We start from the raw sequence: 16,559 nt of genomic DNA on the forward strand, positions 1-16,559 counted from the left end.
TCTTCGGATGCATCCGAAGAAGTGGGCTGTAGTCCACGAAAGCTTATGCTCTAATAAATTTGTTAGTCGCTAAGGTGCCACAAGTACTCCTGTTCTTTTTACGGATACAGACTGACATGGCTGCTACTCTGAAAATAGTCCTCTAAGTAGCCTCTCAGATAAGCATGCCTTCTGTGACGCATTTTGCTGTTTGCCAATGCACTGCACACTTTGGGCTTGATCCAGTGCTCATGGAAGCCAATGGAAGTACTCTCACTGACTTCAGTGGATAGTGAATCAGACCTTTGGTTTGTGCTCCTTACAACTGAGTCCTAATGGCATTGTCACAATTTGTCCTTCCTCCATCTGCATGGGGTACAATGCAATAGTACTATCCTGAGAAGAAATCTGCTGTGTAGGCTTTGTCTTCACAAGGTGTGTTCTTCCCAGATTGCACCTGATTTAAACAGTGCAGAATCATTAGGTTGCTTTGTGTTTCTTATCAGATCAGGAAAATCATTTGGTTACCCTCCACACCACTTTACACAAGCAACACAGAATTTGGACTGCTGTCTCTCTGTTCTCAGACCTCACTCTTCTCCAGGTACCTTTCTGACTCTATTATCCCCCCTGCAGATATTATTTTCTTATGTTCACCTTTTCTAGCCTCAATATCAATCTAGTCCTCACTCTTTTCACATGGGTACCACTTCTTTCTAGCATGGATGTTTTCTTGCATTCCATTCCTTGCACTGATGACAGTCTTTTGGACACACAAAATTTCCACAACTTTGAGCATTACTAAGACCATTACTTTTGGCAACAGCGTCAGGCTTAATCACATCCTCTGAAAGCATCAGCACCAGCCCCAACGTTAAAGTGAATCTTCCAATTGTTGGTTCTGTGATATCAGACCTTAACAAGTTTTTAATGGTTCCAAAATATTTCTCTCAAATATTCCTCAAAACCTAATCTGAACTTGGAAAGATAAGGCACAGACATCCTCATGTCAACCTCACAAAAAAAGGTGTGTGTGTAAATGCCATTACATTATTTTTGACGTAACATCATTCATTTTGGACTGATTCTTAGATTTGTGTATGTAACGAGGTAATATCTTGAGCAGAAAGCCATCAGAATGAAACAAGCTGAGGGAATTATTGCCCCCAAAGATAAACCATCTCACCAACAGCAATACGTTGTGCCATATAAACCATGGAAGTTAGAAAGATTCACCTGTACACCTACTTTATATTCCGGTGGTATCCTGGCTCCAAAACCAAAGGCTGGGAACATTTTATCACTGAAAATAAAATAAAAAAGGGTTTTTTTCACCAAGAAATGTACATTGTTCCGCTAAACATTTATTCCTTCATATTGGTCCATGAAAAAGGTGACAAAGCAGAAGAGCACAGAAAAGGCTGCTAGATCATACATGTCATTTGGTCACCGTTATTTATGTTTGCAAGAAACGTCACCCTTTACTCTCACATTTAGATTCCTGCTTGTGTTTATCAGAGCATCCTAAAACACAGACATTACTAGATTCCCGACACTTTTATCCGAGATGGACTGTTATACTCTATATTCTGACATGCTGTTTGGTTTTCTTTTCTGATTATGTCCTGTTATTTGATATGCCTACTGTAATAGGTTGCTGATCAAGGTCCTGATCCTGGAAAGATTTAAGCACATGATTAACCTTATGCACTACGAATAGCCCCATTGACTCTACTGGCACTATTCACCATGTATACTGTTAGGCATATGAGTAAATCTTTGCTGGACAGAGTCTACAACTTCTCAGATGCTCCCAACTCTAGCAATTCCTCTCTTATTTCTACAGCTGGTGGCTGCCTGCCTTTTGCTGGTCATTGCTGCCACCCATAATAAACTGCTAGTTATTGCTCTCTCTTTCTCTCCTCCCCGCCCCCGATCCAGATCCAACAGGACACCTCCATGAAACATAGCACACTGAAATAAATTTAGCACAACATAAAAATGCACTTCCCCATCACACAGCCCATCCCTAATAGAAAGAAAAATGGAGATTCCATCATGTGAGACCAATTGAAAAAAACCCACAATAAGTCAGTAATGACTATATTTCAGACTAGTAGGAATATCTGTTTCATATAGAAACAGCACAACCTCTGTGATGGAGAGAAAGTACAAATGAAAAAGGTTTGTGACAAGAGAAATGGGAGACAGGAAGCAGAGAAGAGGGGAGTCAGACAGTGTACCAGTGAAGTGCAGAAAGAGACTGGCAAGGAATGTCAGGTGAAAAATGTAATGTTTTTGGAGATTGAGACTAACTGGAGGAGTAAAATTGTCTTGGAGCATCCCACAAGTGGGGAAACAGATACACAGTAAGTGTAGTCCTGTTCTGTTTTCTGCCCCATGATTGAGGGTAGCTTGGGTTCCTTCCAATATTTTAGAAATAATTTTCATATAGGTAAGATCTATGACAACATAGGTCTTCCAGATAACAAGAGACAGAATCATCCTCCTCCCGATGACAGAGTCTAATGAAGGGAGGATTGTGTAATTAAGGGTGTTTGGATTTGGGTTCATAGAACTGTCCAGGTGGGAAGTGTCTTCTGGCAACGTTACAAAAGGGGAAATTTTACCTACAGCAAGTTGCAGGTTGCATGAGGGTTTCCATCTGTAATCTGACTGGTGTCTACTAAAATCTGTTCAAAGATTTTATTTTACAGTAGACATAGGTTGGGAGATGAGCTGGTATATTTAATGTCATGGTAAATTTGCTTCCAAGTGTTACAACGAGATGCCTTGTTCTTCATTCCAGTTTGATCATTTGGATGGAGGGGAGAGAGATCCTGATTCAGGAGACCAGGAGACTACATGGCCACTCGTTTCCTTCTTGCTTCACAGAGCTCATTTTTGCAGATGCTACAGACCCCTTTCTCTCCATATAGTATATGGAAAATGACAAACTGTGATGACATCTTGGCCCCCTTTCAGCAAAGCATTTAGGCATGTGCTTAGTCTTAAACATGCTCTTAAATCCACCCTATTCAGCAAAGCATTTACGCACATGCTTAACTTTAAACAAGGTCTTAACTCCCAATGAAGTCATTAACATACATGCATCAGTGCTTTGCTGACTTGGATCCAGCTGCCTCTGCTTGAAGACTGCACGGAATAGTCAGGAGGCTGAGTTTCTGTTACTATCTTGGGAACCCCCAAAAATGCACAGTTTGGGGCAGAACTTCTAATTGGCTCTGTGGTCAGTCCTTGACATTATCTAGTGAATAACTCATGATTGCAGACATACTCACAGAAATATATCAGCACCCACTACAGGTGTCACACTACTCAGTCGGGCATCCTGCCTGAAAGGTGCCATGGTATTTTTTGTCAATCATTTGGGAGCAGGAGCAAAATGGAAGTATTTTTTTAAAAAACCTCTCAGATGTTGGGGACTGCCTGGCTTGGGGGATTGACAATGGGGTGTGGAAATAGTCATCACGCCCAGATCAATGGTGCCTAACAATGGCTTGGCTGTAGTGAGTAAAAGTTGTTCCCACCTGAGGGCTAAGCTCTTATGAATTGCTGCCTTGCTATGAAATATACTTGCTGTTTGAATCTGGGGGAATGTAATATTGTGTCCCATATGCTATCCTATATGACAATGAATCATTTTCATGGTAATGAAACATTCATTCCAACAGTCATAACCAAAGGGGACAATGAAAATTTATGCCAACCATCTCCTGATTGCCTTCACTTTGATTAAACACTACTGGAAGTGGGGAAACCCTTTATAATAGATGCAAATTAGAAGTCAGCTACCCATTAAGAGGATAAGAAATAAGAATCAAAGACACAGCAAAATGGGAGAAAAATTTTGTGTTACATCAATGATTAAACGTGGCTGGTTTATCAAATTAAACCCTGTATTGCTGTGATTGAATAGATTTTAAGACTAGAAGGGAGCATTGTGATCATCTAGTCTGGCCTCCTACATAATACAGGTCATAAAATTTCACCTTGCAATTACTGCATCAAGTCCCAAAACTTGTGATGGATCTAGAGAACACCTTTTAGAAAGAAATCTAACTTTGATTTCAGTGGTGTCCCTCCACAATAGGTATTTCCAGTCTTTATTCAGGCCTAATCTGATGGTATCCAGTTTGCAAATTAATTCCAGTTCTGCAGCTTCATGTTGGAGTCTGTTTTTGAAGTTTTTTTGTTGAAGAATTGCCACTTTTAGGTCTGTTATTGAGTGACCAGAGAGATTGAAGTGTTCACCTAAACTTAATCTCCCCATTACTAATTTCTCCCTACTGTTACCCACACCTTCTTGTCAGCTGTCTGTAATCGGCCCCTCTCTTACCACTTCAAAAGTTACTTTTCCTCTGTTGGTATCCTTGCTATCCTGCTGTTAATTGATTTATCTCGTTAGACTGACCTCACACTTGGTAAAGCAACCCCCATCCTTTCATGTATTTATATCTGCTCCTGTATTTTTCACTTCATGCATCTGATGAAGTGGGCTGTAGCCCACGAAAGCTTATGCCCAAATACATTTGTTAGTCTCTAAGGTGCCACAAGGACTCCTTGTTGTTTGAACTCTCTCTGTTATAGTAAATTTTCCCATGACAATATCAAATATTGTTCTCACTTAAATAGACATCTCAAATTGCCAAATTAAAAGCTGAATGCCTATTACACATTTAATTTTTTTAAAAACCACGGAAAGAGCAAAAAGGCAAAGGAGAGAAGCATCATTAAACTCTATTAAAACTGTCATCTTTTATGTTTAGGGAATGACTTGGAAGAAAATGAGCTGAATTAAGTATTTTATCCCCTAAACCATATGAGTGAATCATGTTCCTGAGTGTATTATTAAGTACTTATCTCAGAAGGTCTTGATGCCAATAAATATGGAATCACAACAGCTTACAAGGGATTAGCTGTAGCTCCAAAGAAAATACAGCAACCATTTGAAATACTTTAACATTTCCAGTTCCTTCATCACAATCGGAGTTAGGTAAATTTAGGATACCCAGTTCTGATCTGCATGTCTGACAGGGCCAAATAATGATGACCTGGATTTGGATCAGGTTGGGTCCAATTGCTCCATGCTTGTGCAGCAGGTGGAGGGAACAAGTAGCCTTCTTCACCTCTCATGGTCCTGCACAGCAGCTGGGCACAATTGCATCCCTATGCTCCCACAGGGGTGGGGAAGAGGTGGGCTATGGCTCAATACTCCGTCTCTGCCAGACATCAATGCTGCTAGATGCAGGGCTTGTGGGCTGGATGAGGACAAGTGGAGGAGTGTGGCAGCAGGAGCAGTTCCTCTGCACTCAGAGGGATTGTATTCGTCTCCGTGTAGTGCCAAATCACTCCCAGTGCAGGACAGTACTTGTTAAGTACAACTGAGCCCCCAATTTTTAGTAAGTCCTTGGTTAAGCAAACTTCCATTGAGGTTAATGGACCTGAGGATTTGGCCCATAATGCACGGTAGGTTTCCATGGAGCAGCGGGAATGGGTTGACATTAGTTCTTGTAATACAAAAACTGCTGCGAGGACCTAAAAGTATGATAAACTAAGGCTATTGTTGCACTGTTTGGCTGGACACAGACAGAAATTCTACATAAATATTCAAAATCTAGACATTAACATTCATGCATCAGCTTTAGGTATAGCTGTATTTGAAATGCAACAAATTACAAAATGCTTCTTAGTCATCTTCGGGGAGCTGGAATCTGCTGAATAATATAAATTTATAAAATGGGGCTTCAAGAGCATGAAGGTAATGGCAGTCTCACCTACAAGGGGCATAATTAATGAATAAGGGGAAAACAAATTCCCTGAAGCTAGCCACTGAACGACATCTACTAATGAAGTATCTAACAAATGCAATAGCCTTAAACGTCCCCCGATCATCATTAAAAGAAGACTGAAAAAGCTCTGCAGCGCAAAAATACCAAATGAATTCTGAAATTCATAGGCTAAGCAAAAAAAGGTGTAAATATCTATTGGAAAGAAGCCTTTGTAAATGAGGTGGGAAATGAGCGAAGGGAAATGAAAGGTTATGGTGATAAAATGTAAAAAGACAAGATTGTCGTGCTAGATTATAGCCTAGTAAAATGGCATAATAGGAGAGGTGAGACCAAAATGGCAAGCTTCCTTGTTAGTTTATAAATAAATTGGCCGTGACCTGATTTATACTTGCAGGTGTAAAACGACCTAATTTAGCAAACATCCTTTGTTGAAGAAATGGGACTGCATTGTTAGAAAGAGTTTGGGGGTGCTCCATGAGACCATAGGAGGGCTCTTACTAATCTTTAAAACACTGGCAATTGACTGCCAGTCAAGTGAGTTCTTAGGAGGATGTGTATGGGTCTCTGTAGTTTCCAAAGGGTTAACGCTAAATTGCACTGGAAGATCAATGGAATTGCACAGTAAACTGATACCAAACCCACACAAAGGACAGTTTCACAACCCTTCTGTCTTGGAGGCTTAGAACTCCACCTGTCTTGCAGAGGATAACCTACCCTTCGGGTAAATTTCACTGAGCCTGTAAATAGGACAAGTGCAGTTTTAAAGTTCCAGATTGTACATAATGCTGCACCACATAGCAAAAGCATTGCTATATATATATATTGGGTTTTATCCTTTTTCATTGTATCATGATAAGCAGGGGTGGAATTACATTATTTTTAGCGTTTCAGTGATGTGAGTGACATGATATGACTTTTCCTACAATGTTTTTCATTCATTTTAATTTTGTTTTCTACCAGAACTAAACAGATGGAAAATTCATTGTGTCTGGGAGCTAGGGAAAGTAGGAGCATATTTAGGCATATATATTTGTGCAAGAGAGATTTTTAATTTGCTCCTGTAAGGGAATGAATTTTCTAGGATGACCCGAAGAGAAGTATTTGTAGTGACCCTTCTGTGACCCAAGAGGACCAACTTCTCTGCTGGTGTAATTCAATTGAAATCACAGTGACATTAAGATTGAAGAAAATAATAAAAACAGATACAGCAAAATCAGAAATAAAACATGTTGATAATTAGGTATTCAACTAGATGCCCTACCCAATATCTAGGAAAAAATTGCCTAAAACCCATCCCCTAAGCTATTGATTTGGAATCCAAAATCAAAGTAATTTTACAATATATTTGCCTGTTGTTGAAGTCAAATTCTCACCATAGAACTCCTGAATCAGCCACATTTACTATACTGAGAGCATATATTTATTTCTGGACACTTAAAATACATTTTTCTTGGCTTCATCATTTCAGTCAAACAAAAACCAGCAATCAGTGACAGTTGTGTCCATGTGAACAAAACACAAACTACTACTCAGAGGTCTGTGGCATGGAATACTGCATCTTCCTAGGGCAAATTTAAGCAATAAAGGGCCAAACACCACTTTCAGTTATACCTGTGTAACCCCACTGACTCCAAAGAGGTGATAAAGATATGACTGAGCAGGCAATATGGCCCCACGTCTTTCTGTTATGCTATTCTGTGACAAAAGGTGTTCACTATTGTTACAGTAACTGATTAAACTTGCATGAGAAGTACTGGAAAAATTTTTTCCTCTGTGAACTGATGGGTTTCCAACCAGGATAAACGTACAGCTCAGCTAAATGCTAGTATAACTGAGGGGAGCTACGGGGCAGATTATAATATAAATAACTTGTTATATATTTGAAAGATGCAGGGAAGAAATTCACTAGTCTGAAAGCTCCATATAACTTGTAAATAGGAACATGGGGATGATCTACTAGATCATTAAGTTTGTCCCATGCTGGTGGAAGATGCATCAGACACAAAGCTGATGCGATACTTATTCTTAGCCAAATGAACTGCCACCCATAAAGATTTATGAATTTACCTAATTTCCACAGTAGATGTATCGGACTATCTATGTTACACTATTTTTTACTGCATTTGTGAGTTATTCGGATCTGCTCTTCAGGTCACTTTCTTTGGAGGGAATCACCTCTAGACAAATTACAGCTACTATTATTTACTTGTGAATGCTGACAGAGTGCTAAGAATTGCACAAGACAAAGTTCTAGCTCTGAGGAGAACAGGCTGAATAGATAGATAACGCAGACCAAATTGGAGACCCCAGAGGCAGTTTCTCTCTTAGAGCAACACTTCTATTGTTTTATCCATGGAGAAAGCAGTACATTTTGTTGACATGAGCTAGCATTTGTGAATTTTGAAGAAGAAGTGACTGATAAGGAATTTCAAGGAGACCAGCATTGAACAGGGGTGAAGATGAGAGCAGTAAGAAATGAGAGCAGAGACATGGGCAGGAGTGGAGTTGAATATGTACCAGAGAAACCATTACAAAGTCAATCTTAACAAACGTTGACCACATAATTATCATAGAGATTTCCTGTTCTAATTACCGAGATACACTGTGATGATGGTAGCCAATAAAGGCTTTGTAACGGTGACCACTCCATATATGTGTATGAGTGTGCATGCACAATATGTGATGGCCAAGATCCTGAGGATCTAGTCCAAGGATGATTTAATATAGTACCTAGTATATAATCCAATGACTATTTAAAAATACCATCTGTTCCAATTCAGTTTCTGACCCTGACTCACCATAGCATGTCAGCATATGCTTAAGTCCAGTTAAAGCCAAATGCTTAACTCTAAGCATGTGCTAAGGATTTTGTTTACCTTGGGTGTGTAAGAGTATTGTTTTTATACTTCTTTGTTCACTTTCCATTTTATTAAAGTAGTGCAATAAATGCTTCAAGAAGTATGAAAGTATTCTTTTCCCACAATGGTTTCTAACCTTATTTAGATTGTCTGATAATCTTTTTTGCTTACTAGCCTCCAGAAAGGCTGCCTCTGTACTTAGAGTGATAAACAGATATGTTCAATAATTAACAATATTTTTATTTATTGAGCTGCATGGGTAGATTAATTTTTTAACATAGCTTTAAGTAGTGAATTTATGAAAAAGTAAGTGTTGCATACAGTGAAAACTTACTAATTAAAAGAAACACCCTTTGGCCACAGATTTAAGTAATTAGTATTGTATTAACATTACAACCAAAGCCAACTTCTGCTCTCCTCCTTGTCTCTGACATAATTCTGTTAATGTGTTTTCTTCAGATGACTACAGCAAAGGTATTCATTGTATTTCTTCATCCACAGTGCAGGTACAAAATAGCTACAGAATGAGCTATCTGTTGATTTTAAGATATTGGGATGGGAATAGATTCTGATTAAAAACTAGATCTTATGAACTAAGCTTAGAAACTTTATTTCCCTCCTAAAGGCAGAGCACTTAAGCAAGTGCTTAGCTTCATGAATGGAACTCCAATGGAACTTGCTTAACTTGTGTTTAAGGTTGCATCTATGACAAACCGCAAGGTGCCCTTGGAGAAAAGGGGTGAGCTGGTTCTAGGTTGAGAAGTTTTATTTTTAGGATTTAGTATTCAGTCAGAGTAGGTGAGTTTGAGTCATCCAGGCATAAAATATTGAGGCAATAAGAATTATTATTTTTAATTAATAACAGTACATAATCAATAAGAATTATTATATACTGGGCACTAACAATGTTCTGCAAGTATGAGACGCTAATGTCAAAACTCACCACAATTGCAATGGGAACACGATCGAACCCTAGAGGGTTTTCAAATCTTTTATGAATGTTGGCCAAGATGTTGGATTTGTAAAGGGTTTTGGATTTTCACTATGAACATTTTGCACTGCTCTAAGCATATATTATTCCTGCACTTAGCTGGAATTATTTACTCTTTGCTCATTAGTAGCCATTAGGGAGGTGGCTGGACACCTGTATTTTACAATTTGGTACTTTAGTATTCAGGAACAATATGTGGATTTAGAATTAAGAAGATTATTTGCATAAATGAAAAAAGGTGTTGGTATCTGAGGACAGATATAACCCTGCTTCCATATGTTTCAAGGACATCTTGAAATGTAAAAATAGACGATTATCTTTGAAGGTGAACAAGCAGAGAAATATAAACTAAAACTAATTTTGTATCAACTTTTGAAATTTCCAACTTTTAGAATGAGTAAAGTGCATACTGCTTACTATGAAATACTTTACAAAACTATGGGAGAGAGAACACAATAGAATGGTAGCAGTATAGTCAGAATGAGATGTCCCATGATTTTGTGATGTGACAAATATTTTTAAAAAATTGTAAATACATTTACACTTCATCTTTTTTAAAGTTATAAATGTTAATTTGATTATATGGAACCTGATTCTTCTTTTCACTAAGGTCCCTTGATATTCCTCTGGCAGTGTAGCGGGGCCTGAAAGTGGGTATAAATGTAAAATGTTGTGTAAAAATTAGTCATAAAAGGAAATCTAGGACCATATTGAATAGTCTGATGAGGTATTTTGAATCCACTACTAAGAATAAAGGTTCCAGTTGAGCAAAGCCGTTAAGCATATGCTTAACGTTGAGCATATGTTAACTCCATCCCTATTTAGCAAAGCACTTAGGTATATGTTTCAGTCTGATTGATGTATCTGGGGTTTATGCATGAGCTCAAGTATTTTGTTGAATCAGGGAAGAGAGTCAAAAATAAATATTTAAATTAAAATAGAGACTTTGATTAAGGGGGGCAGGAGATTAGAAATGTAATTTACAAGCCGCAAAATACAAATTTCAACATTTCAAACACAAGGCCAGATTTTCAAATCCAATCCACTTCTTTTGCTTCACACTTGCTATAATTAAAAAAACTATACTAATGTGGAATCATTTACAAAATTTCTCATAATTCATCTGTGTAGATGGAGCGGAATTTTAAACAATGTAACTTTATTTTAGACTGTATGAACAGGCTCTTTTCAATCAGATTCCAATACACATCTTCCCCTTACAGAGACCTCTGCCAATCTGCCCTGGAGGAAAATTCCTTCCCGCATATCTTATCAACTACTATTTTTTCTTAGCCATTAATTATATCATCTATGAACTTCATCTTTTCCTCCCCTTATGACAATTACAAATGATAACATGACTTGAAGAGATTACTAAAAATAACATAAAAATTCTACACAAACGAATGGCTATTTGATCATATTCGGTTATTTCTGTAACACTGTCTCAGGGACATCTGAAGCATAGGTAAATGGACTTTTGGATGAACAGGGAATACTTCAGAGCATTAGGGGATGTAACCACAACACTTAATTGGAAGCTTTAGTTACTCAGAGGTTTGTTATACTGGGCTGACCTGTACAGAAGTCGAAGTTACAAGATCTGATTGTGATATCAACCAAGCTGACCACAGCATATAAAAGACAATCGTGCCACTTGTTAATGATTGGTGCAATGACATCCAATTGCCCCAGGCTTTCTACTAAACTACAAAGTTATTATAGTTTTTCTAATAATGAAGGTGGTGTAAATAATATCCATACCTTGCCAAGTTCTTTACACACCCAAAAAAGGATTTTTTGTTAAGTATTAGGCACAAGAAACACTTTAGTGAATACTGATTCACTTGTGCTGTTTGGATACAAGAAGGGGAAATGTTACAAATGACCAGAACTATGCAAAACTCAGTGGTTTCATTTTGCAGTGGTTTCAGTGAATATTTTCTGTTTCATTTCACAACACCCGAGATCTGTTAGGCAGAAGGCCTGTACTCTAACTTGACCAAAGTAACAAAAATTCAAATCAGCCTGTTACATAAAATTGTTTATAAAAGTCAGGAAAGACAGACAGACTGGACTAGTTCAATCAAAAAAGTCTACTGAAACAACCCAAGGATGGTGGTGAGATCATGTCTGATACACCAGAGGAGCCTGAGACTGGAAATTAATGGACCAAAATTAGTGTGTTGGAAACTAGGCATAATGGTGGACAAAATAATAACAGGATGCACTATTCCAACTATCTCCCCCTTTTGGGATCCTTAAAAAAAGACTTGGTTGGGGATCAAGTGGAGAATGGATTCCTGGGAGATTCCAGGAGGAAAGGGAGACAGGCCTCTGACTCTCTGTAGAGACCCTGTACTTTGCTTGTGAGCCTCAAGAATCATCATATTATCATGACACCCAGACCTTAGCACACCCTTGGGGACATCTGACCCTTTTGTACCTGCAAGGACTCCAGCTCGTTACATGTAAGATACTGCTCTATCTTTCCTTCCCATATCTGTTCCTTTCTGTCCTTCACTTTCTTCCCCCTATCCAATCTCTTTCTCTTGCTCTTGGCTTTTCACCTAAGTTTGAGGTCTTTTTTTTTTCTTTTTTGCATATTTTTGCACATGAAATTTAATAGTGAAGATACTCACAGTCCCCCACTGAAGGAATAGTTCAAAGACATTAAGGGAGAAATAATTCAAGGCTGCAGTTCAACACAGTGTTACACCTGCCATAATAAGCTTATGTTGGAATATGAAGATTATTCTGTGAACCGGTGGCTGGTTTTTTACTCTTTAAAATATAATATTATCTTCTTTAGAAAATTATTATTGTAATTCATAAAGTGCTCACAGCATGCTGGGCGAAATACAAGCAGGTACAAAATAAAAATCCTTGCTAGAGCTGGTCAAAATTTTTCCAATGGAACAGTTGCTTTTGGAAAGAATCATTGTATAAAATCACTTTATACAGCCACACACACACACAAAAGAATACTTAAAGGGGGTTTCTAGGTAATTTAGATTTACTAATGGCCAATCTATTTGACAGAGACAGGAGAGCTATTTGAAATCAACAGGGGTGCACAACTTTCTCAGAGGGTCAAGTAGTCAGATACACATTTACATGCATATCAGGAAAGATACCTACATTGCATATATAAAACAGTCATGCAGGTGTAAAAAGGATTACCATGCTCCCAAATATGTAATTCAGCATGTAGAAGCAGACAGTGAAGACATTTTCTGTACAAACCAATGATATATGTTAGAGACAGATGCTCTCTGTTAAATATACAGAAACACTAGTTTAAAATGAATGAATCTCAACTGTGTGTCAGTGTATTTGTAGATTGAAACTTTTTTTACCCATAAGGATTCCTGTACGTGACTAACATTAAATTATTGAAGCCAGCAACGTGAAGTCATTGGTTCCATACTGTTAAAACACCTTCTAGAGACAATTCTATTAGCAAACATGGTTATTTACCTGTCATAGTCTTGGCAAATCTCCCCAACAGCAACCAATGCCTTCAAGTACTCATTAGGCTGATACGGGTGGATGTAGTGCAGAGAGCAGCTGTTCCTGGGATCTCCATTTGATGCTGTGAAATCTATAGCTACCTGGAAAAGAAATGAAACAGTTGCTCTATGTAGATGTTATGGTGCATAGGTATGTCCAGATCTGCCACATTTCTTTATCATATGCAGTTGCTGGATACCACAGTTTTAAAACAAAAATGAAACCAATTAATCAAATCTGCAATAACATTCCTTTTGTAGCACTGTCACATGCAGTGTAGAAATCAGCATAAAGAGTATCATTAGACTGAACATCCTATATCACAATTTTTTTTTCTAGTTAAGAAACTATATGAGATGTGCATGCCTGTAAAGAAGCTGTTTAGGTTGTATACGTAAGTATAATACTGTTCTTTCCTGTATTAGAATGCTTTTTTTCTGGCTAACCCTTCAAAGGAAGTTATAAAATAAATTCAATCACATCAAAACTATTATATAAGTATATCTAAAGTAAATGATAATGTTATGATAGATGTCTGAAATTATGTAAGTGGAAAAACAATGAATTACATAATTTTTCCATTTAGGGAATTATATTCTAATATAAACCTACCTAATTAATTAGCCCTAAATTCTCTGAGTTTAATTAAATTCTTTCCAGTCAGTTGATTCCCGGTCTATAAATCTGTCTCTAGTATAAAATCTGTATAGAGTCAAAATCCCTTAACAAAAACATTCCAAACCGTGTCAGATTCCTTTCTTCATTCCTTTGTTACTGCTTATTGCTATTATTATAATCGTAAAACAGTCTAACTAGCCTTTGTACTGTGCTTTTCATCTTCAAAGAATTTCATAATCATTAACTTAATTAACCCTCCCCATTTTGCAGATGGCAGAAAGCTTAATGGTGGATTACAAGGCAAAAACAAAAATCAAGTTAAGCACAGATTTTTATGCTGAATGTGCTCACTGTGGGTTGAGGGAGGCATCCAGCACTGAATTACAGTGAACCGTTTAAAAATTCTGTTTTTCCTTTTTTAAAATTCTCTTTGTACTTCCTGGATGCTAATGACATTCCAGATGAATCATTCTGTGACATCACAATCATAGACAGCATGAGTTGGAATGACATTTCTGACATTTGCAATGTTGCATTCTGGGATCTCTTCAGTGAACCAAGAGGAACCAAAGGATTTCACAGAGGGAAATATATTTTTTTAACAACCCTATAGTTAAAGATATTTTCTGCTTCCCCTTTCCCACAAAACATGGTAAGCGGTGTATTCAGCAGAGAAATCTGCACTTAATTCAGTTTTGCTTTTCAATTCACCTTTAAGTGACTTGCCCAAGGTGACAACGGGAGTTGTGTCATACTTGGAACTAGAACCCAGAAAGTCTTGGCTTCTAGTCCTGTGCTCAGACCATTAGATGATATTTCCCTTTAGCAACATGTAGCTCCCCTGAAGAGCTCTATCACAGGCACACATTCTGTGTTGGGTTATTTGTCTAAGGGTGGATTTTCAAAGGGCCTAAGTGATTTGGTAGCACAAGTCACAGGGACTAACTTTGGGCACCTAGTTTTGAAAATGTTGGCCTCTGTCTTGATTTTTAATAGAGGAATTTGTAACTTGAAGAAATTTTGGCAGAGATTTTCAAAGACTACAAGAGCTTTTGATGCCCAGTTCTCATTAATTTTAATAGCTTTGGGGCATCCAAATCTATGGCTTTGAAAATCTCAGTCTTTGTCATTAAAAGTTGTGAGAGCCAATCAGAACTTTTAATCCTCACACCACTGATGCTCAGTTTCCACTCTGTGGTCCAGAATGTTGTTTGCAGATTCTGTTTCATGTTCAGTATCTCCTCCTCTTTAAATCTTTAAGAACTAGCCCCTTGATATCTGATTGGAAGAACATATATTTTGTCATGCTACCAAGCAGTCCTTTGTTTGATCAGCCTGGGAACATCTCTGCTTCCTTGACCAACTGCAGTCACCTCTATGACTAACATATCTATTAGGAGAAATGAATATAATTTAGGTGGGAAATAGGATTACCTTTCAGCCCCACTTCTCTATGTAAACCTATGCAGCTGTCCTGCCAGAGATTTTGTTAGTCCTGATTTTTACCCCACAGATTTCCCCTTGCAAACTAAGGTAATAAAGAGAAAATTCACCACTTTTTACCTTATATGCATAACATTTTGAACCTATACCATCAAGAATCAAGCTGCCAGCTAGTCACACCTTTGAATAATGATCCTATTAAAATCTTCAGTGCCACAGCTATTGGAGATTGGGCTGTTGACAACCAGTTGATAAGCACAACAAGAATAATAGCAGGAGACACACTCAGAACATTTTGAGTAGCTGTTTGCATTGTACACATTGAGCCAGATTCTCAGCTAGTGTAAACTGGCATACTTCCATTGATGTCAATGGAGCTATTCTGGTTTACGCCAAATTAAGGTCGGACCCACTGAAAGAAAAAGTGAAAACAGGTATGGTGTGGGGGAAGAAAGAAGAGCCCTTACAAACCAGGACATGAATTTATGGTCTTGTTTTCACAGAACAGAAAGTTTTAAAAAATATATATTCAAAAATGTTGAAACTTTTTGATAGAAAATTCCCAATCAGCTCTAGATTCTCCACCCCAAACCAGGGCTTGTTATACCATGGAAGGAAGTAGATATGAAAGGGAGTAGAGACTCTACATGGTGTCTATGCCTATTGCTTAATCTTACCTGTGTCCATACATGGTCTCTCACATTTGTATGAATCCCAACAACCTTGTGTTCCTCGCAAAATATGCTAGATCAAGGCCTGTGGGCCAATATTTTCAAAGGCATGTGTCTAAAAATAGGAGTCTGATTCCTATTTAGGCACCTAAATCAGGGGTCTGATTTTCAAAAATGCTAAGCACCTAGCAGCTCTCAACTGCTGAATTTCAAAGACCACAAGGCATCTGCTTTTGAAAATCTTGGCCTATGGATGCATGTGATTATTTAGTAAAACATTTATATTTTCTCTGAAATAAAATTAACTTAAAGATTTTGCATAGATTACAAAAACATGATTGCTGTTCTACTCCCTACACAAACATTTTCTCATGTACCAGAAAAAGAAGGGACAGGTGCTATAAAGACGCTATAGATGTTGGCCTTTTCACTGATAACCCAAAAAGAGACTCTTAATGAGGTTGCAGTGACATGCACCAGAGGGAATTGGACAAATCCTTTTTCTTGCAATGACTGTTTGCCAAGGTCATGTGGTGTCAGAATGAGCAGCAGGCTTAGTGAGCAAGGCAGGCCTGTGGTCAGTGTTTTTGGGGGTGGGAAGGCAGGAACCCGATTGAAACGCGTTTCTTTACTGGAAATTGTCCTTGTAGTACAGATTCACTTAATGCCTGTG

The 16,559-nt window shown here is 38.0% G+C and overlaps 1 protein-coding gene across 5 annotated transcripts in view; it reads right to left on the reverse strand.

The window, feature by feature from the left end:
- The window catches only part of CPNE4 (copine 4), a 320,518-nt gene that overhangs the window by 23,821 nt on the left and 280,138 nt on the right, over nucleotides 1-16,559 (reverse strand). For 4 of the 5 annotated variants that reach the window (XM_034760919.1, XM_034760922.1, XM_034760921.1 and 1 more), the window contains 2 exons: nucleotides 13,122-13,255; nucleotides 1,216-1,282 (listed from right to left, as the gene is read on the reverse strand). In XM_034760919.1, coding sequence (XP_034616810.1) covers nucleotides 1,216-1,282; nucleotides 13,122-13,255 — 201 coding nt within the window. The remainder of the gene's footprint in view (nucleotides 1-1,215; nucleotides 1,283-13,121; nucleotides 13,256-16,559) is intronic. The other variant, XM_034760923.1, reaches the window with a different exon arrangement.

This window comes from Trachemys scripta, chromosome 2, assembly GCF_013100865.1.
Source record: "Trachemys scripta elegans isolate TJP31775 chromosome 2, CAS_Tse_1.0, whole genome shotgun sequence".
NCBI classification, from domain to species: Eukaryota; Metazoa; Chordata; order Testudines; family Emydidae; genus Trachemys; species Trachemys scripta.